General features: G+C 40.5%; 1 protein-coding gene across 1 annotated transcript in view; it reads left to right on the top strand.

Annotated features, from left to right (window-relative positions):
- The first annotated feature begins 253 nt into the window (after positions 1 to 253).
- CYBB (cytochrome b-245 beta chain) overlaps positions 254 to 21267 on the top strand; it is a 36046-nt gene continuing 15032 nt past the window's right edge. Inside the window, exons 1-6 of the mRNA XM_077889718.1 lie at positions 254 to 410; positions 2370 to 2465; positions 3803 to 3913; positions 14331 to 14415; positions 17143 to 17288; positions 19327 to 19517. Coding sequence (XP_077745844.1) covers positions 366 to 410; positions 2370 to 2465; positions 3803 to 3913; positions 14331 to 14415; positions 17143 to 17288; positions 19327 to 19517 — 674 coding nt within the window. The 5' untranslated portion in view covers positions 254 to 365. The remainder of the gene's footprint in view (positions 411 to 2369; positions 2466 to 3802; positions 3914 to 14330; positions 14416 to 17142; positions 17289 to 19326; positions 19518 to 21267) is intronic.

Here is a 21267-nt window from a genome sequence, read left to right as displayed (position 1 = left end):
GGCTGGTTGAGTGACTTTTTAAAAATTACTACTTGATAACCAATTAATCAAAAAGTTAAGTCCCTGTGTAAAATATATACCATCATTGGACTGTTATTTGTCTCTCAGTTGTAGAAATTGGTCTCATTTCCTACTCGGTTTAGTTATGACTGGATTATTTTAGACCTTTTTTCTGCAGCTTTTTTTGTGGTTTAAAGATTTAAAGTTCTTATGGAAACAAGATTTTCAGTTGACCAATGATTAGCTAATTTCTGATAATAGAAAAGGAAACCGATTGCCCCAAGGCTGCTGTTTTCATTTCCTCATGGGAAGAAGAAGCAGAGCAGAGAAGAAAGGCAGACACAAGGCATTGAACCTTTGTCACCATGGGGAACTGGATTGAGAATGAGGGGCTCTCCATCTTTGTCATTGTAAGTACCAATGAGAGAGAAATGATAAATTCTTGAACTTGTTGGGGTTCTCCGGAAAACTAAAATAGGGCAAAATTATTTTGTTCGTTTGTTTTATTTCTTTGAGAAATTGTATTGAAACTGATTTACCATGTGAACATACATCTATCTGTAAGCAAGACTGAGTGCATTCTTCCAAACTTATTAATGATAAGAATGTATCTGGGGGATCACTTCGCCTACTTATTACTTGAATCTGGGAGTACTAAAGTAGCCAGCATTTCACAGAGCAAGTAGAAGACATTTCATGCTAATAATCTACAAGTCTAAGTTGTTTATTAATATTTACTCAGAGGCAAATTCTCCACTTTTTATGTGCTTATACCACTTAAGAATGGGGAATCATAATTTTACACCATCTTCCAAATAACAGGTACAAGGCTGACTCATGTATGGGAAATTGGCCTTTATTTCAGTGATTACACCAAAACTAATTGACGTTCTCAACTTTCTTTTTTTAAAAAGTACCTTTTTTTCTCTGAGGTAAACTTGAGTTGTTTACAAGGTTTATAGAAATTCAAGGGAAGGAAATTGAAATAAACTAGACTCATAAATACAGTGGATATATATTATGTATATATATAAATATATATGTATAAATCTAGTTTATTTTAAGAAACAATTTTTGTAAGTAAAGATAGGGCTAATTTTCATGTTAATATCTTTAGTCTTTTATCATAACAAGGACCAACTATTATTTTAAGATGGCGGTCTCAGCAAAGCGATCACGGACAATTGGGAAGATAGAAATGTGATTTATAATTAGCCTTTCCAAATAGCCAATGAAAGTATTGTACTGATGCTAAAAAAGAACACTTGTGAGTGGAATTTCTGAAAGAATTTATCATAAAGTAAATATTGAGCCTTTGAGTTGCAGACATAGAGAGGAATTTGTGTCACAAATAAAAGCAAGAAATACTGTGTCATTAAAAAAAATATGCCAAACCAACATTCTAATGCCATATAGAATTCTTCTGAGGACTCAGAGCTGTTCACTTGGCTTCTTATCACCATTCTGAGAACAGATTATTCCTATAGAAAACAAGTTCATATTATACTTTTAGCTCCTACCACAGTTTTCCCCAGGAGATGACCTCCTCCTAAATTGCACACTCATATGCTTCACAGTAAAGACACATCTTGGAAAGCAAGAGTAAGAATGGAGAAGTAGTTTTAATACCTTCTTCTTCATAAAGAGTTCATTCTTAAGCACCCATAGACATTTAATGGCATTAAAGCACAAGTAAGAAAATATCACTACGGAGCTGAAGGTTAGAGACTGAGCAGTGCCTCCACTTAATGCAATCTGTGCTTGGGATGCAATGAGCAGTCAAAATGTAAAAGGGTCTCTTTAAAAAAAAAAACAAAATCCCATGCCCCTTACCCCCTTGTTCCTGTTCAATATTCCCTCTTTTAAAAGTTAAGCAAACTTACCAAATAGAATCAAAGGCTTGACGTTCTAGCTGATGTGACTCCCACTAGCTGGGGTGGGGTGCCATGTGGTGGAGGGAGGCGATGGCACCCACGAGAATAGGATACAATGTCTTACAGGTGCAGGGGACTATATAGTAGCATATGCCTTTCCCTTCTTTTTTGAGAAGACTCACTCACCGCTATCTATTTAAGCTCCAGAAGAAAAGAAGAGGAAAAAGACAAAGGGGTGATAGACTAATAATAACCTGGCATACTGGCTGGTAGAGAAAGAATCATGGGAAACCACACAAGGTGGAAAGGTCAATCACAAAGTGTAGTGGCACTGTTGTAGGAAAAAGCTGACTTTGAGCTGGTTACACCCAAATTTGTGATCAGCTTCGTTGAAGGCTAGACTGGGGAAGTCCTGACCCCAGTCTGACTCTAATCTTATGTGAAATCTACCTATGGAAATGTGGAAACTTCACGCAACTATTTCTCTTTTTGCAGCTGGTGTGGCTGGGGCTGAACGTCTTCCTCTTTATCTGGTTCTATGGGGTTTATAACAATGGAGAAGAATTCTTTTACACTCGAAAACTTCTTGGGGTAAGTAAAAGTTCCATCTCATGCAATATTGACTGGCTCACATTTCTAATCAAAGATTCTGGTTCTTATTCCTTTCAACACTTTAAATAAATATTCTGACCAACCCAAATAACACCACTAGCCTCGATCCCTCCATTGCAACTACCTGGGCACGAGTCTTGAGGCCACCCAGTGTTAGATAAACTAAAGCGTTTATCTGGGAATCAGAGATTCCCAGCAGCATCCCTCCTCTCCCAAGAACTACTGTGCCACTGTTTAGCTTAAAGAAGAAATCTGATGCCAACTCCGGAATGGCAGGCAAATTTGGAGAGATCCATCCAAGGGTGACATAGGTGGGGCAAGTGAGACTTTCCATATTCTTTAAATCATCTGATTCCTGACACTTTTGTGCATGGAGAGCTCAGCGACATGTTGTGAAATGATTTTTGGGAAATAAGCCTCTCCCTCCAGATGGAATCATTGAGGAACTTGTCCAAGAGTCACACTGACTAGGCCAGCAGAGTGAAGGCTGCCAATTTTCCTTGGGGTTCTTTACCATCCTGGATTTCCTTGAGCTGCCAGGGCTCTTCTTCATGACAAATGAAAATAACTACAATTACAACTGCCCTCACAGGATACCATTTGTTAGATCATGCTGAAACCGTGAATTCATACTTAATACCAACGGTAATGTGTATTATATATCATATATATAAATAATTATGACACATAATTATATTGTACTATTATAATTGTTGTTAGCTTATTCAGGTTGACACTGAGAAGGATGATTTCCCTTTGCTTTCCCCTCCAAAATATGCAACTTCTGTAGGCGTTACAAAGAACAATTATAATGTCAAAGCATTACACCAGACCAACTTAAGTTACTGCAGAAGTGAGTCTGAGAACTAAGAAAATTTTCTTTAGAAAACCCCAGTTTCTATATTGAACTCTAATTAATAATACACGTGCTTAACTATTTAGGGGGACGTGAACTAATGTCTGCAAGTCACTTTGCAATGCATCAAGAATAAGATGTATTGATGGATGGATAGAGGGATGGGTAGATGGGGGGAGAGATCTATGATGGTGGAATCTGGGAGTTGGGAAAACAGGTGTCATTATGAAAGTATTTCAAATTCTCTTTACATTTCAAAATTTTCATAGTAAAATGTTGGGGTGGGAGAGAAGGGCCAAATTAAAACGAAGGATCCCAGCAGGCCCTAAAGATAGACTCTTGGTTCTGAAGGGCCTTCCTTCTCAGATTACTTGGTGTCTCATCTGGGAACTCTGGTCAAGTGGCAGAGGGGTATCCTGTGCTCACAGAAGTAACCTGCTTCCTATCCTGCACCTTCCAGTTTGCACTGCCGTTGGCCAGAGCCCCTGCAGCCTGCCTGAATTTCAACTGCATGCTGATTTTGCTGCCAGTCTGTCGAAACCTGCTCTCCTTCCTCAGAGGTTCCAGTGCGGTAAGAGCAAACATTTACAAAATTGAAAACTTCTCAAAATTTTCAAAGGCCATCAAACTAAATGTCCTTTCTAAGGAAAAGCAAAAATGCCCTTTCTAAGGTGAGGATCCCAACCTCTGTCCAATATTCACGAGTCAAGTGATGCCTGATTCTCCATGGTATTTCTATATTTGTTGTTGATGGAGCTCCCCGGGACAACCATTTCACTTGGAATGGACATTTTTAAAAAGCCAACCAACCTACACCTCAAGAAGAGCAATCAAACACTTGTGCATCCACATACACATGCACACACACACACACACACATCAGACATATATGATATAATACATTATGGACTTTATGAGGCTGACATGGGATTTGGGAATCAATCTTACAATGCCATGTTTTTCAAAATATTTAAGTCAGACACAGTCACTTTGTGGATAACATCCCAAGCAGTTGAAATCAATGAATGATGAGCCACAGTATAATGAGAGTGACTAAGAGGTATTGAGTCCATGGAATTGAGGAGTTCAAAGCTTTCTAAGTGCTCAAGACTTTTTTTTTTACCCTCACTTTGGCAATTTGGTGATCCCCTAAATGTACTATGCTAGAAGAAAGAAAAGATTATGTAAGAAGAAACTTTGTAACCTATAAAATGGTATATGAATTTCTTATTGTTCTTATACAAAGATGAGAAACAAGGAACTTAGAATCTACTGAGATCTGTGTACAAAAATAAATACAATACAAAGCAAAATACGATGGGTCCCACAAAACATTAGAAATAAGGAGCTATGGGGGAATCAAAGAAGGGGGGAGATTTGGAATGAAGGTGGGTCAGGGAATGAAGAAAGGTTTCATCAAAAAGGTAGCATCAAATATGGGCATATGAGGATCAAATAAGCCACTAGGAGATGTAAATGAAAGAGAAAGACATTCTACATGGAGAAAATGGAATGAGCCACGGCAAAGAAAGTGGTGAGGAAATTATATTCATGAAAGCCCCATATGGGCATGGCATGTGGCTTTTCATTGGATTTGTTTGCGGTTCCTGATCCCACCAAAGAGGGTAGCTCGGAAAAGTAAAAGGGATTGATATCTTGGTGAGACCCATTCCACGGGATCTTTAGTAACTAATAGCCTCTGTTTTTCCTCTTAATAAAATGTATGTGTTTTATATTAACTATCTTTAAAAGAATCTATTAAGTAGAGATAATTTATAGAGGAGAACAGTGAGCAATCTACTTTGATGGGGATGTAAGGATTGTAAAGGGCAGGTGTCTGAGATAAGGCTGCAGAGGACAGCTGGAACTTGGCTGGTAAAGTGGGACCTTAAATGTATAGCTGAGAAGTAAATATTAATTTGGCAATCATGGAACATTTGGGGGAAGGATCTGAACTGTAAATAACAAGTAGAATTTGCCTTACATTCTGCCTTATTTTTCCTAGTCTTACTAGATTTACTAGTTGATCTAGGAATATAGGATTAGCAGGATACAACTAATAGTTGACACTGATTATAAGGATTTCTAAATTATCTTCTCATTCTAAGAAACTGCAGAGGTAAAATTCCATTTGATTTAAAGTTTTGTCAACGAGCCCCCTGTAACATACAAAGCCTGATATATTGTAGGTGCCCAATGCACATTTGTTAAGAGGCTCATGTACTGTCGCTTTTCATTTTTAGGGAGGCACAATTCTTCTTTTAGCCTTCCTTCCTATGCCCTGTTTGAATACTTTCTATTTAGAGGAAGTAAACCCTGAGAAATAGGCAGGGTTTTCACCAGGATGGCCTGTTAAGAAATCCTTGTTACCGCACAGGCCCCAATTGCACTGCCGTTGAGCTACCATGCCCTGTGAAAAGCACATGTTGTAATGGTTGCTTTCTGGCTTCCTGTGGCCCAGGAGGAAAGATCTTCATGAGTGTCTTTAAAGACAGGGACAAAATAAGGCTGTTCTTCAAATTGCACAGAAGCTTTGCTAATCAGAGAGATCTGTATGTAAGAGAATGTATTTTTTTAAATTAGCAGCATGCAACATTCTTTTATAAACACGGAGTGTCTCTCCTTCTGGGTTTCCCAACCTGAAATGTGACCTTGACAAATGAAACTTCTTTTCTGATTGGGATTAAAATAAGTGACCGTGCTGTGAACAGTGTTGGAAATCCAAATAGCTGCCACTTACTGAGTCTTCACAGAGCTCACTTCATAAAGGCTGCACGTCAAGTCGGTGAGATGGGGATGCAATGAAATGGCAATGTTGGAATTCAAATCCAGCTCATTGTGTCCCCAGAGACCATTCACTTCCCCACGTGCCACCTAAACTCAAAACTATCTTATTGTCCTATGACAGTCTTTAAAAAGTCCACCATCTATGTGAATGTTGGGCGTGCTGAATAGCCCAGGCAGAAATGGCAAGACTGTTGTAACTTCAAGGATTTGTTAGTAGGATGTTGTGCAAACTACATAGTCATAGAACTTCCCTTCAGTTTCCAGTGGTCTTAATCAGTTAGACTTTGCTTTATAATCCTTGTGATTATTTGGAGAAATAAAGCCCCAGTATTGGCCCACCATGGGGAAGATAAAGACTCCTTTGTTGAGGGAGATGGGGAAGGATGGGGCTTAGGATGCAGAAGTCCCCAGAGAATCCTTAATAAACCCAACTTGCCATGCAGAAACTAAATTCTCATTGGATGACAGTTCTAGTCTTCAGATCAGAAAGAAAAAGGAAGGTGAGACTGTTAGCTCTCATCTGTAACCTTATATAGCCTGAGAGTCAGAGGTTGTCAGTGTGGTTCTGTGTCTAGCCACATGGTCAAGGGAAGTCTGTTGGACTTCCTGTCTCACAGGGGTTTTTTTTCTTTTTAGCTGAAAAGCAGGTGAGACAATGCAACTGTAAGAATGAATATAACATCCTAAAAGTATATTAATTGATTAAGCTGTCAACTGCTGAGTTGTCAGTCAACAAATATGTGTTGACTGCCAGCTACATGCTAAGTACTGGGGGACACACGGTGAATAAAGGGTAATAAATACATGGGCCATGAGCTCATAAAAGAGATAGAGAATAAACACGCCATTACAAAGTTTTAAACAGTGCTATACAAATAAATTAATGTTTTCTTTTTTTTAATTTTTATTTATTTATGATAGTCACACAGAGAGAGGGGGGGGGGCAGAGACATAGGCAGAGGGAGAAGCAGGCTCCATGCACCGGGAGCCCGACATGGGATTCGATCCCGGGTCTCCAGGATCGCGCCCTGGGCCAAAGGCAGGCGCTAAACCGCTGCGCCACCCAGGGATCCCTGTTTTCTTTTTTTGTATATCTTTTATTAAAGTTCGATTTGCCAACATAGAGTATAACACCCAGTGCTCATCCCGTCAAGTGCCCCCCTCAGTGCCCGTCACCCAGTCACCTCATCCCCCGCCCACCTCCCTTTCCACTACCCCTTGTTCGTCTCCCAGAGTTAGGAGTCTCTCATGTTTTGTCACCCTCTCTGATTTTTCCCACTCATTTTCTCTCCTTTCCCCCTTAATTCCTTTCACTATTTTTTATATTCCCTGAATGAATGAAACCATATGTTTGTCCTTCTCCGATTGACTTACTTCACTCAGCATAATACCCTCCAGTTCCATCCATGTTGAAGCAAATGGTGGGTATTCATTCTTTCTGATGGCTGAGTAATATTCTATTGTGTACATATATCACATCTTCTTTATACATCATCTGTCGAAGGGCACAGAGGCTCCTTCCACAGTTTGGCTATTGTGGACATTGCTGCTAGAAACATTGGGGTGCAGGTGTCCCGGTGTTTCATTGCATCTGTATCTTTGGGGTAAATCCCCAGCAGTGCAATTGCTGGGTGGTAGGGTAGCTCTATTTTTAACTGTTTGAGGAACCTCCACACAGTTTTCCAGAGTGGCTGCACCAGTTCACATTCCCACCAACAGTGCAAGAGGGTCCCCCTTTCTCCACATCCTCTCCAACATTTGTTGTTTCCTCTCTTGTTAATTTTCCCCATTCTCACTGGTGTGAGGTGGTATCTCATTGTGGTTTGGATTTGTATTTCCCTGATGGCAGGTGATGCGGAGCATTTTCTCATGTGCATGTTGGCCATGTCTATGTCTTCTTTGGTGAAATTTCTGTTCATGTCTTTGCCCATTTGCTGATTGGATTGTTTGTTTGTTTGCTGTTGAGTTTAATAAGTTCTTTATAGATCTTGGATACTAGCCCTTGATCTGATATGTCATTTGCAAATATCTTCTCCCATTCTGTAGGTTGTCTTTAAGTTTTGTTGACTGTTTCTTTTGCTGTGCAGAAGCTTTTTATCTTGATGAAGTCCCAATAGTTCATTTTTGCTTTGTTTCCCTTGCCTTCATCGATGTATCTTGCAAGAAGTTGCTATGGCCAGGTTCAAAAAGGGTGTTGCCTGTGTTCTCCTCTAGGATTTTGATGGATTCTTGTCTCACATTTAGATCTTTCATTCATTTTGAGTTTATCTTTGTGTATGGTGTAAGAGAATGGTCTAGTTTCATTCTTCTGCACGTGGCTGTTCAATTTTCCCAGCACCATTTATTGAAGAGACTGTCCTTTTTGCAGTGGATAGTCTTTCTTCCTTTGTCAAATATAAGTTGACCATAGAGTTGAGGGCCCATTTCTGGGTTCTCTATTAAATTGATGTTCTCATTTACCACATATCCTACTGCCACTAGGTTTGGACATTATCATTGGCTTCTTTGCCTGAGTTCTATAGATTCAGGGGTAGCTTTTGTGATTTCTTCCAAATTGCATATAAACAGCAAATTTAAGTGAATTCATGGCATGTGTGGTGAGACCAGGTGCACATAAAATAGAGCTTTTAAGGTTTTGAAATGGCCATGTTACGGAAACTCATGTTATATACCCCATTAAATATGCACTCCTTTTTAGTTCCATTTCACACTTAAAAAATTTTTTTTTCAGGGTGCCTGGGTGGCTCAGTTGACTGAGTGTCCAACTTTTGATTTTGGCTCAGGCCATGATCTCAGGGTTAGTGGGATCAAGCCCTAGTGCCCGGCTCTGTGCTCCACACAGAGTCTGCTTGTCCCTCTCCCTCTACACAACCACACACCCTACCCCCCGTGTGCACACACACTCTCTCTCTCAAATAAATAAAATCTTTAAAACAATTTTTTTCTCTTCAGAAAAAAATTTTTTTTCTCTTGCAGTTTGAATGGAGCATAGGAATCTCCTGAGATGACTCCATAATCTCCCTTACACTTGAATGTTAGCTTAGTGAGATCGGGACAGGCTCTAGGTGACAGTAACAGAGGAACTTTCTTGTAGAAGTCAATGGCAAGGGGCACCTGGATGGCTCAGTGGTTGAGCATCTGCCTTCAGCTCAGGTCGTGGTCCCGGGGTCCTGGGATCGAGTCCTGCATTGGGCTTCCCACAGGGAGTCTGCTTCTTCCTCTGCCTATGTCTCTGTCTCTCTCTTGTGTCTCTCATGAATAAATAAATAAAATCTTTAAAAAAAAAAGAAGTCAATGGCAAAAGGCTAAGAGGTAGTTCAGCAAGGAAGCCACGGGGCATGATGGCAGCTTGAGTAATTAGGAGGTGGCTGGCAGTAATCCAGAAGTGGCTCAAAAGCATAACGTGGTATCTGTGTGATGAGGAAGAACAAACAAGCCCTGGGTGGTCACAGGCAACAAAGCCCTTCCTTCCCACCCCACCAATCAGCTGCCTTGCTCTCCTTTCAGGAAATGGTGAGGAAATTATATTTGGAAGCTCCATATAACATGACCTGTGACTTCTCTTTGGATTTTCTTTTTTTTTTTTTTTTGGCCATCCTCAGCATAACATAGAGGGAAAAATTAGGGATTGGTGCCTTGGTGAGACCTATTCCATTGACCCATTAGTGACTAACGGTCTCTGTTTTTCTTTTTCAGGAGATGTACGTGTTTCATATTTAGTGGTTTTTTTAAAAATTACCTATTAAGATTGGAGTATTACTGAATGGACCTTTATTTCTCAAGCACATCTCTCCATTGTTCTGGCATTCAGTTTATTTTTCTCTAACACTGCTGCTCAAGCTGATAGGCATCAGAATCTGTTCTATATTTTTGATTATCTATTTTGGTGATGATAAGTGTAGAACTATGGAGACACTGTAAAGGCCACATCAAAACCATATTGCTTTTCTTCAGATTCAGCATGCAGGAGCATAGTATTTTCCCCCCAAATTCCAAAACAGTTTGTCAAGGAAGTAAAAAAGAAAAAAGTGTGGCAAGTATAGATATGTGGGTAAATACATTTCTATAGGTTTAGAATTATCATCTTAGGTTCTAGAAGAGTGAAATGGAATTTATTTAACCAAATAATTATCGAGGGATTTTTTAAAAAAAGAGCTATTTATTTATTTTATTTTATTTTATTTTTTTATTTTTTTATTTTTTTAAAGATTTTATTTATTTATTCATGAGAGACGGGGGTGGGGGGGGAGAGAGAGAGAGAGAGAGAGAAAAGGCACAGACACAGGCAGAGAGAGAAGCAGGCTCCGTGCAGGGAGCCCGACATGGGACTCGATCCCGGGTCTCCAGGATCAGGCCCTGGACCCAAGGAGGCGCTAAACCGCTGAGCCACCCGGCTATTTATTTATTTTAGAGAGAGAGAGCAGGGCAGGAGTTGGGAGGGCAGAGAGAGGATGAGAGAAACTTAAGCACACTCTGCATTGAGTGTGGAGCCCGACATGGGGCTCAATCTCACGACCCTGAGAGCAGGGCCTGAGCCATACCAAGAGTCAGACACCTAATTGACTGCTCCACCCTGGTGCCCCAAGGGATATTTTTTAAAGCATATGATATATTGCTCTGCACATAGGAAGCTTACTCTCTAGCTGGGGAGCCACACCATACTAGTAAAAAGTTAAATAATGATACCAAAAAACCCTCAAATATTTATTAAACACCTCTTTGTGAATCTAGGAAATGGACCTATGAGAGAAGAACTCTGGTAAAAAAAGAGGTGAGGAAGTTAGAAACTGAGCATATTGTTCAATGTCACACAGCTAGGTAGTAGAGCTGAGATCTAACACATGTATATCTGATGGCAAAACTTGCCCTCTGAAATGTAAGTCAGTACTAATTTCTGATCCTACTATTTCCATTTTCTCAGTCTTAGGACTCCAATTGTGGTCCATCACCCTAATAAAGACTATATTAATTACCTGTTGCTGTGTGACAAATTTCCACAAATTCAGTGGCTTAAGGCAACCCCAATTTATTAGCTCACAGTTCTGCAGGTGAGAAATCCAGCATCCTGTGTATGGTTGGGTTCTCTGCTCAACATATTACAAGGATGAAGTCGAGGTGCCCCTTGGGCTGAATTCTCAAATGGAAACTCGGTAAAAGTCTTCCAAACTCATCCTTACTGGCCAAATTCAGTTCCTTGCAGGGGGGGGGGACTGAGTTTTCTGTCTGCTTACTGACAGCCATTCAGGATCTGAAAGTCCCTGTGTTCCTTCCATGTGGCCTCCTCCACGTTAAAGCCAGCAACATTACACCAAATACTTCTGGCTCGTTGAATCTCTGAACACTTTAGTCTCTGAGTTCTGGACCCAGATTCAAAGGGCCATGTGATTGGCTCAGGCCCACCCAGATAATCTTTCTCTTAAGGTCAACTGGGACTTTAATTACCTCTGCAATGTTCCTATTGCCATATGATGTAACAAACTCGTAGGAGTGACATCACATCATATTCACAGGTCAGGTCCCACCCCCACTCAAGGGAAGGAGATCATATGAGGTCATTGGGGATCATCTGAATTTTGCCTACCACCCCAAGGACTCCAAGAAACTGTGGAGGAACCTAGCAATTGGGAAACAGGAAAAAGATAATTCCTTAAAATTGTACAAAGTTGTAAAACAATGAACAGCACTTGAAATAAACACACAAGACAATGAGGCCATGTAAGAAACCAAGGACATTTTTTCACCAACAGAAATGTAAATTAAGTGATTTCAAACAGGAAACCCTTATTTTGAGAGCCTGAGTCACTGCCTAGCTCCACTAGTGGACACTTAGTTTATAGCTGATGCTGATGGTGGAACTCAGGTTCCCTCCACACTTACCGTTCTACAGCGCATGGAGTAGCTGCCTTCTGCAAGCCCCACTCATTCTCTGCCTGAGGATTTTCTTTCAGCCCTCTCCTGGGGCAAGCCTGAGATGCCAAGGAGTTGATGCCCTGGGACCAGCCGTCGGCCTGTGATGGATGGGAACTGGGGGGTATCAATACCTAAGCTTTCCTGCCCCTCAGATAAAAAACAAACAAACAAAACAAAACAATAAACACCTCTGAGGCATTTTCTGTATCTCTCAGAGTCCTCTAATCAAAGAGACCATGGTATGATATGACATAGGATATGATATGATATGATATATGATAGTAGTATCTGATCTGATTAATATGCCTTTCATTGGTTTCCTTCTCTTCTGGTCTCTCTTCTCCTGACCTTGCTTTCTGTGACCGCCTTGCTGTTGAGTACTTACACTTGAATTCTTGTCTTGGGTTTTGTTTCTTTTGTTGTTTGTTTTTTTGGGGTTTTTTTTTTTAGACATGTAGAATAATAGTGACTATATCTTTGCATTTGGTTTGGTGGGAAAGGATATGAACTTTAAAGACAAATAGACTTGGATCCCAGCCAATGGGAGATTTAGCTTTGGTTTTTTTATCTGTAAAATGAGGACAATAATTCCTATTTCATTGCCATTGAATGAGGTAACGATTATGGGTGAATGGCCTGGCTCACAGAAAGCATTCAATAAAAGCTAATTCTTTCTTCCTCTCTCTGGAATCCTCTGAGTCTTCCTCACTAGTATTTCTGCTGTTCCAGGAATCTGCTCTCGTGCTCCCATACTCTCCGTAGACGTAGCTAACTGAGAGATAGTGGCATAAGCACAATTTTCCACACAACTACATTTTTTTTCTATCAAATCAGGACATTTTATTAAAAAATGTGAGCCATGGAGCACCTGGGGGGCTCAGTCGGTTAAGCGTCTGACTCAATCTCAGCTCAGGTCTCAATCTCAGGGTTGTGAGTTCAAACTCCATGTTGGGGCTTAAGCGTGGAGCCTACTTAAAAAAAATAATAAGTCAAATATTAAACATCCCTAGATTAAATTGAGTATGTTTAGAACCAGATACTTATAATACCTAAGATTTTCTTTGGCACTTGGCTCTCCTTAACAATCCTCTGTATTTCTACGGCAGTACATTTAGACTTGGGAATAGCAGCCAGAGCAAGCATTTGACCAGTTTTCAGGAGGACCAAGCTTTGATTCAACCATAAAGCAGAATTTGTTTATTTGTTTCTACTTTGGGCATTGATCTAAATCAAGATTCAAACTCACATATTCTAACATGTTATTAGTAGAACAATTACACTTGAGTACTGGCCAAAATATTATTTTTAATATCAAAGTAATCATGCAAGGTATAAAATATCAGAATATTGATACTCTGGCATCAGATAGCCTGGACTTAAATCCCATCTCTGCCACTGACCAACCATGTGCCCTAAGGCAAAGTAACCTCTCCACACATTTTTCCCTAATCTGTTATACAATGATACAATAATGGTACCTCCCTGATAGGACTGATGCAAGAATGAAAAGTCAGAATGCATATAAAACACTTAAAACGGATCCTTGCACAAGCTCTTTGTAAATATTAGCCATTGTTCTCTTTGCTATTAACATTTGGCTAATGATATCTTGTGATGTCTCTGTCAACAGAGATGAGTGGACAATTTTTTCTCCTCCCCGCCAGTGTATGTCTTAGAAGGGTGTTATTCTAAGATTATTCACTTGTTCTAGAAATGTTCACTTATCTATGTCCCCGTTAGACTTTCAGGGTCTTATGAAATGAATACACTTTTTTTTTCTTGGAGAGAATCCTATTACACTGCCAGTATTCCTAGGAGAGATGACATTTGAATCTCTCACCTGACACTTAAGTTACTGGCTGACATCTTCACAAAGATGAGCCTTTGCTAACTGCCCAGCATGGGACTATGAGAGCTCACATACATTCTGGGGCAGGGAAAAGTGATGGAGAAGACACAGAGCCAGAGCTTTCCTCCTTGGAGTCCAGGTAAAACTGGTTGTAGGGACTTTACACCTGTTGCTCAACAAACTTCAGGTTTCTTGGGGCTGAGCTGGTTCTGCATGCATATGGTTACTGCAGGTACCTGTCAGGTAGGCCACTCACTAGCTGTTTGACCTTTGGAAAATGACCACAGGCATCTGAGCCTCAGTTTTCTCATCTATCAAATGTGTAAAATGGCATAGTTTAAGGGTGGTTATGAGAATTGAATGAGATGATATATATCTACTGCCTGGCACACAGCAAACGTTCTTGTTAACATTATTATTTTCTTTTCCCTTTAATCCAAAGTGCTGCTCAACAAGAATTCGAAGACAACTGGACAGGAACCTCACCTTTCATAAACTGGTGGCATGGATGATTGCACTTCACACTGGTAAGTTTATTAAAATATTTGAGATTGCAGAGAAAACTTGGAACCAGAGAATTCCCTCTATCCCTAGATACTTTTTATTTTCTAGGAGATATAAGTCTTTTTAGGTAGATTAGGTTTTTGATTGGATATGTTGAATTTTTTAAATTTATTTTTAACTGAAGTATATTTAACATACAGTATTATGTTGGTTTCAAGTATATGGCATAGTGATTCGATGATGACATGCATTATAAAATTCTCACCATGATAAATGTAGTTACCATCTGTCAACACACAAAGTCATTACAGTATTATTGACTTTATTCCCTATGCTGTACTTTACATCCCTGTGAGTTATTTGTTTTATAACTGGAAGTTTATATCTCCTAATCTTTTTTACTTATTTTGCCCATCCCTTTTCTCCCAACTCGCTTGGCAACCATCAGTTTGTTCTCTGTACTTATGAGTCTGCTTCTGTTTTGTTTTGCTTGGTTGGTTTGGTTTTTAGATTCTACATATAAGTGAAACCATATGGTATTTGTCTTTGTCTGATCTATTTCACTTAGCATAATATCCTCTAGGTCCATCCATGTTGTTGCAAATGGCAAGAGTTCATTCATTTTTATGGCTGAGTAATATTCCTTTGTGTCTATATACCACAATTTCTTTATCCATTCATCTATCAAGGGATACTTAGGTTGTCTCCATATCTTGGCTAAAAATGCTGCTATAAACATAGGGGTGCAGATAGCTTTTCTTAAAATTAGTGTTTTCATTTTCTTTGGGTAGGATTACTGGGTCCTATGGTATTTCTTGTTTTAGTTTTTTGAGGATCCTCCACAGTGTTTTCCATAGTGGCTGTACCAATTTACATTCCCACCAAGACATGTTGTACTTTCTGAATGAATTCCACTAAAAAATATTCACCACTCTTTCTCCCATCCCAATATTAGGATTTATTTCTTCAAGTCTTAAAACTTTTTAACCTTGGGCTTTTCTGACAAAATCCCAGTGTCTTTACCCTTTTCCATGCTTTGTAATATAAAAAATGTTAGTTCACAAGTGAGAACTTTTATTTATCCATTAAAAAAATACTAAGTTGACGGATGCCTGGGTGGCTCAGTGGTTGAGCATCTGCCTTTGACTCGGAGTGTGATCCTGGAGTCCTGGGATCAAGTCCCACATCAGGCTCCCTGTGTGGAGCCTGCTTCTCCCTCTGCCTATGTCTCTGCCCCTCTCTCTCTCTCTCTCTCTGTTTCTCATGAATAAATAAATAAAATCTTTTAAAAAATACTAGGTTGAACATGTAGATTTGTGGATTTCTTGCAGTAATCCTAGGGGGGACCACAACCCATAAGTTGAGAAGATATCTTATCTTAAGGGTAAGATAACCCTTATCAGCTAAGTGTCTTCTTTATTATTATTGTTATTTTATGTCTAATAGGTATGCATATGTATATACGTATTCTATCTTATGTGTTATTTTATAATTATTAAAGCAGTGATGTTGACACAAGGGATGTATCTGGGACCCTTATTGAATCATAACTAATTCACTTAATAAATAAGTGATGTCCCAGGCAATAGGCATGCACACAATGTACAGTGATGAACAGAAGAGACTTTTATTCTGCCTTTAAAGAGTTTACACATAATTTGAGTAAAATAGTCTTAGATTACAGATATTTAACTGGATTTCTCTTATTAGTAGACTGTGCAGGCTTTCTAAGCTGTGGCTAACAAAATGGTTCAAATGCAAAATGCATGATAAAATCTTATCAGAAAGTAACATAGCATAATGGTCAGAAGCAAAGATTTGAGTACCAGATTGCTTGTATTTGATTCTTAACTCTACTGCTTCCTAGCTTGGTGATCTTGGGCAAGACATTAAAGCAGTCTATGCCTCAGTTTTCTCATCTGTAAGTTGAGATGATACTAGTAGTACCTACATCATAGCCTCCATATAAGGATTAAGTCATTATAAAGCACTTATAACAGTTCTTGGCACCCAGTAATTGTATATAAGTGCTTGTTAAGGGCAGCCTGGGTGGCTCAGCAGTTTGGCGCTGCCTTTGGCCCAGGGCATGATCCTGGAGACCCGGGGTCAAGTCCTGCGTCGGGCTCCCTGCATGGAGCCTGTTTATTCCTCTGCCTGTGTGTCTCTGTGTCTCTCACGAATAAATAAAAAAATTTTTTTTTAAATAAGTGCTTGTTAAGTAAGGAATGCAATTTTCAAAAAGATATTCACTCTTGTGGCCATTGGTTTATATCAGTTCAATAAAATTTTGTTGTCTTTCTGGCCTAATGTCAGAGTCAGTTGAATGAGCCAGCCAAAGACATACATTACATGAGAGTCTTCTTGTTTGAGCATAAATATATTAGGAAGAGAGAGACAATGAGAACACAGCTAAATATCCTCGGAGACCAAGATTATTTTTGTAGAATTTTAGAACTTGCTTGGATCTTTAGGATGGTGTCATTTAACATCTTCATTTTACAAATGAGGAAACCAAGACCAGAGAGGTCAAGTGATTTGCGTACGATTTCACAACTGGAGAACAGCTTACCCACTAGAACAGTCTTGCCTCTCTGGTCTGGAGACACAGTTGTTGTGTCTAAGTGTCCTGGGCCATTCCTGTGTCTCCCTGTAACTTATCACAGAGTCAGAGGCTAGAGGCAGAAACCCAGCTTACAGTAAAATTGTGCTCACCCTTCACCTTGTTTGTTTCTCTTCTCTCTCCTCTTCAGCGATTCATACCATTGCCCACTTATTTAATGTGGAGTGGTGTGTGAATGCGCGAGTCAACAATTCTGACGTTTACTCAATAGCACTCTCTAACCTTGGAGATAATCCTGGTGAAAGTTACCTCAATTTTGCTCGAAGGAGAATCAAGGTAAGGCCCCTCTTTCCTAATGCAGGTGTTCCCTAGGCCATTAAAACTGAGACTAGATTTCAGTGAGTGAAGAACTCCACTTGGGCAGAACAACAACAATGACAAAGGTTGACTAACTGTCAGTGGGATGAGCCTGCCTGTTGTTTCTAAGAATGTGGGTACAGAGAAGATGTCCCCCACATTCCCGACCCCATGTGTGGAGGGTCTGTAGATGGTTTCCAGTTCCTGAGGCCCACCTGTGGCATCTGGACTAACTCAGGCTCAGCCATGACAATGCCCACCATCAAAGAAAGACAAGAACACATGTCTAGTCAAACAAAGTTGAGTTATTACTTACTGCAGCAAAAGAGGCCTCCCACCATGAGAAAGTCTGGGACATTCCAAGAAGGTGTTAATAGAGGCTTGTTGTGGGACATGGACTTCTGTTAGGTGGTTTTGGAGGGGTTTAAGAAAGCAAGGATTTGCTCTGCCTCAGGTATGGTCAGGAATTGGGGGGAGGTCTTTCGAGAATTGGGTATCTTGGCAGCAGTCACTTGTGTTGTTGTCTTGGCTCTGACATAATTTTGGAGTGGTCTTGTTTTTGTCTCACTCCCCCATGGTCACAGAATGACGTCATCTGATGTACTATGAAATTGTTCATGTGAAATAGGGAACACTCCCGCCTTGGTATTAGTCCCAGGCCAGCCAGCAGAGGCACTTTTCTTCTCTCTTGCCTATAACATCTGAGAGGTGGCCTATGTCTGCTGATTATCATCCATGAGCAGCTGAATGCACTGGGAGTAATTCTGTGGTCTTCCAGGGGCAGCCATTTTGGATAGCCCCAGCAAGGACTGCTTCCCTTCCAGCAGTTGCTAAAGCTTCCTACACTCAGACAGAGAAGCTCCAAATCATCTTCATGTGCCCAATGGCTTGGGGGGGATGGCCAAGTCACAAAATCATACACCGAATTCCAAATACGGTTCCTCGTGTTTAGAAAAGATGATCAGAAAAGTCGCGTAACTTTGTAGAAATCATTCTCCTCAGGCTAACATAAAAAAAAATAAACTTGCATAAAAGTAAACAAACTCCTTTTCTGTAATGCCTGGGATAATTTTTCTTTCCTATTGCTCATTGTACAATGATACAGAAGGAAGGCAATGTGAACATGCCAGGTGAGCCAACTGCCATGCTCTGCCTGGATCTCTTTGAACCACTTGTACTATGTCTGTGTTCCCTCCACCTTTCTGTGTTTCCACTTTCAATTTCTGATACCTGGGTTTCTTTCTTCTTTCTAAGGGAGTCCTTTTGCCCACAAGCTCAAAGAGATCTGGAAGGGCCTGGAAGGCTACCTCTCTGTGGGCAGCTGTTAGCCAATAACTGATGGGCACAGGCCACGAAAACCCAGCTTCCTTGCCTTGAGTCAGGATGAACTCTGAGGCATGACTCACCCCCCATCATTCCTCAGCAGCATCAGGCTGAAGCTACCCTCTCTAAAGACTTGGCCTAAGATCACCCTCTTATTTGACTTGTTTCTCTTTCCTGTCCTATAACCCATCTTCTTACCAGTCTCTTCTGGAGCACACTTTTTAAAAATCACTTGCTCATGAATCCTCATCTCAATGTCTATCTGCTTCAGGGGAACCCCGCCTGAGATGGTAGGCATGCCCACAATACATTTGCAGGCTAAGCACTATGGCCCTTTCCAGACCAAAGGGAGAAGGAGCTTCAGACCTTTTTAGGATGTCTTCAGACCCTTTTAGGACATCTTATAGCTCACCAATGTTCCTTATTAGACACTCCTTCAGAACTATTTCAGTATATTGATTAGTACTTCCTATGACACCTCAACCACATAAGATGTTTTTAAATTGAGAAATATCTATTCCAAGTCTATATCACTCTGTGAGGGATGGTTAGGATTATCTAAGGGGGATTGAAAATATCTGTTGCTCTGTACACTGGACATTTTATAAATAGGTAGTCCTGCATTTAAGAGCCTGTGAGTAATGTGTGTGTGTGTGTGTGTGTGTGTGTGTGTGTGTGTGTTTATATTTTACAGAATCCTGAAGGAGGTCTATACGTGGCTGTGACTCTGTTGGCCGGCATCACTGGCATTGTCATCACACTGTGCCTCATATTAATTATCACCTCCTCCACCAAAACCATCCGGAGGTCTTACTTTGAAGTGTTTTGGTACACACACCATCTTTTCGTGATCTTCTTCATCGGACTCGCCATCCATGGAGCTGAGTGAGTGTTTCATCTCTGAGGTGAAGTCCTTTAAGTGCTTCCATTTCCAGGTGTGATGCTGTTAGAGGCACTGTGATCTCCTTGTCTGTTTGTGGTTAGCCTGTCTGCTGAGGGAAAATGAGGAGGGGCCCACAGAGGTCAGTCTGATAGAGACCATTCAGCAGAATTTTAGTTTCTTGTACCCGATTAATAGCTATTATTTCTGAAGTAATTTAATAATAGCTATTATTAATGTATTTATTTCTAGCAAGCTAGAAAAAATACACCAAAGCTTGAGTACCTCTGCAAGTGTGTAAAACACGTTAAGGGTGCTGGAGGGGTCTTGGATGTCTGCAATGATGTTTCTTATGGCTTAATCGCTAGTAAATTAGACACTCCCAAACTGGAGGGGCTAATGATTAATCAGCTGAAGGGGTTTGCTGTAGTTCAATGAGCTTCAATTCAAGCTGGACATTTATTGATTGCCTACTGTGTATGAGGACTGATCTCAGGCACAGTGGGGGAATACTAGAAGGAAAAATGCATGATTATTGCCTTCCAGCATTCTAATATGACAAAGGTAAGAGCTCACATCTATTGAGCATTTGTTATAGACATGAAATGTTTCTCTTAGGTAGAGATGCTCTTACATCCCCATTTCCTGGGGAAATTGTAGACAAAGGAACAGGCTAACAAAGGTAAAAGATATAGCCCAAGTCACTCAGTTTGTAAGTGGCGGAGCTAGGATCGGAGCCCAGGTGGTGTAAAGCAGACCACCAGCAGACAAATACTCTCATAGAGACTCACAGTGCCTGCATGTGTGGTAGACAGTTCCCAGTCTTACTGGGAATCCTATTTCTTTTTTTTTTTTTTAATTTATTTTTTATTGGTGTTCAATTTACTAACATACAGAATAACACCCAGTGCCCGTCACCCATTCACTCCCACCCCCCGCCCTCCTCCCCTTCTACCACCCCTAGTTTGTTTCCCAGAGTTAGCAGTCTTTACGTTCCAGTTTCCCTTTTATGCTGTTTCACACCAGCTGATTCTCACACCTGCACACAAAAGTAGGCTGGGGGGAGTTCCCTGGTGAGTTTGGGTCTCCATATAACTCAGTGTGAAGAGAGCAGATGCTCAAGGCTCTGCTTGATGTTCTCTGCTGGGAGCCAAGTTAGCCTCGAGGTGACTAAGACCTGAGTATGAAAAGGGGAAGGGTGAGAAGAACCAGCACTGGGCAACCACTGAAAAATCTGCGTAGACAATCTCTTGACTCTCCTCAAGCAATCAAATATCTTTAAATGAGATTTGGTCATAATCCAGCTGTTTCAGAGAACCCTAGAGACAAAAACTGAATCCCTTCTCCTCTCTAGCTTAGTGATTCCACCACTTTCTTTCTGCTTGTATAGTTTCACAACTATGCATTTCCCTTTGGAGCAGACAGAGGAGATAGATAGATCTGCCCCACTCTCCATCTGAAGACAATCTGATACTTACACTGGTTGGCTGATTGCTCACAGTCTCATGGCCAGGCAGCGGCTGAACTGGGATTAAAACCCAGGTTTTTTGACTTCTGGTCCTGGCAGTGAGAAGAAGGGAGAATCCATTTTTTTTCTTTCCTCACACTTCCTCTCCACGTGAACTTGGGCATTAGGGACTTTGATAATTATCATTTGTTGTATTTTTACCTTGTGTTGGCATTTTTTATGCATCAGGCCAATTGGTCGCTAAAGTACACCTTTGATTAAGTATGGCTAAACCTATTTTCTGGCTG

Source organism: Canis aureus, chromosome X, assembly GCF_053574225.1.
Source record: "Canis aureus isolate CA01 chromosome X, VMU_Caureus_v.1.0, whole genome shotgun sequence".
Classification (NCBI taxonomy): Eukaryota; Metazoa; Chordata; class Mammalia; order Carnivora; family Canidae; genus Canis; species Canis aureus.
This window is presented reverse-complemented; position numbering and strand designations above follow the sequence as displayed.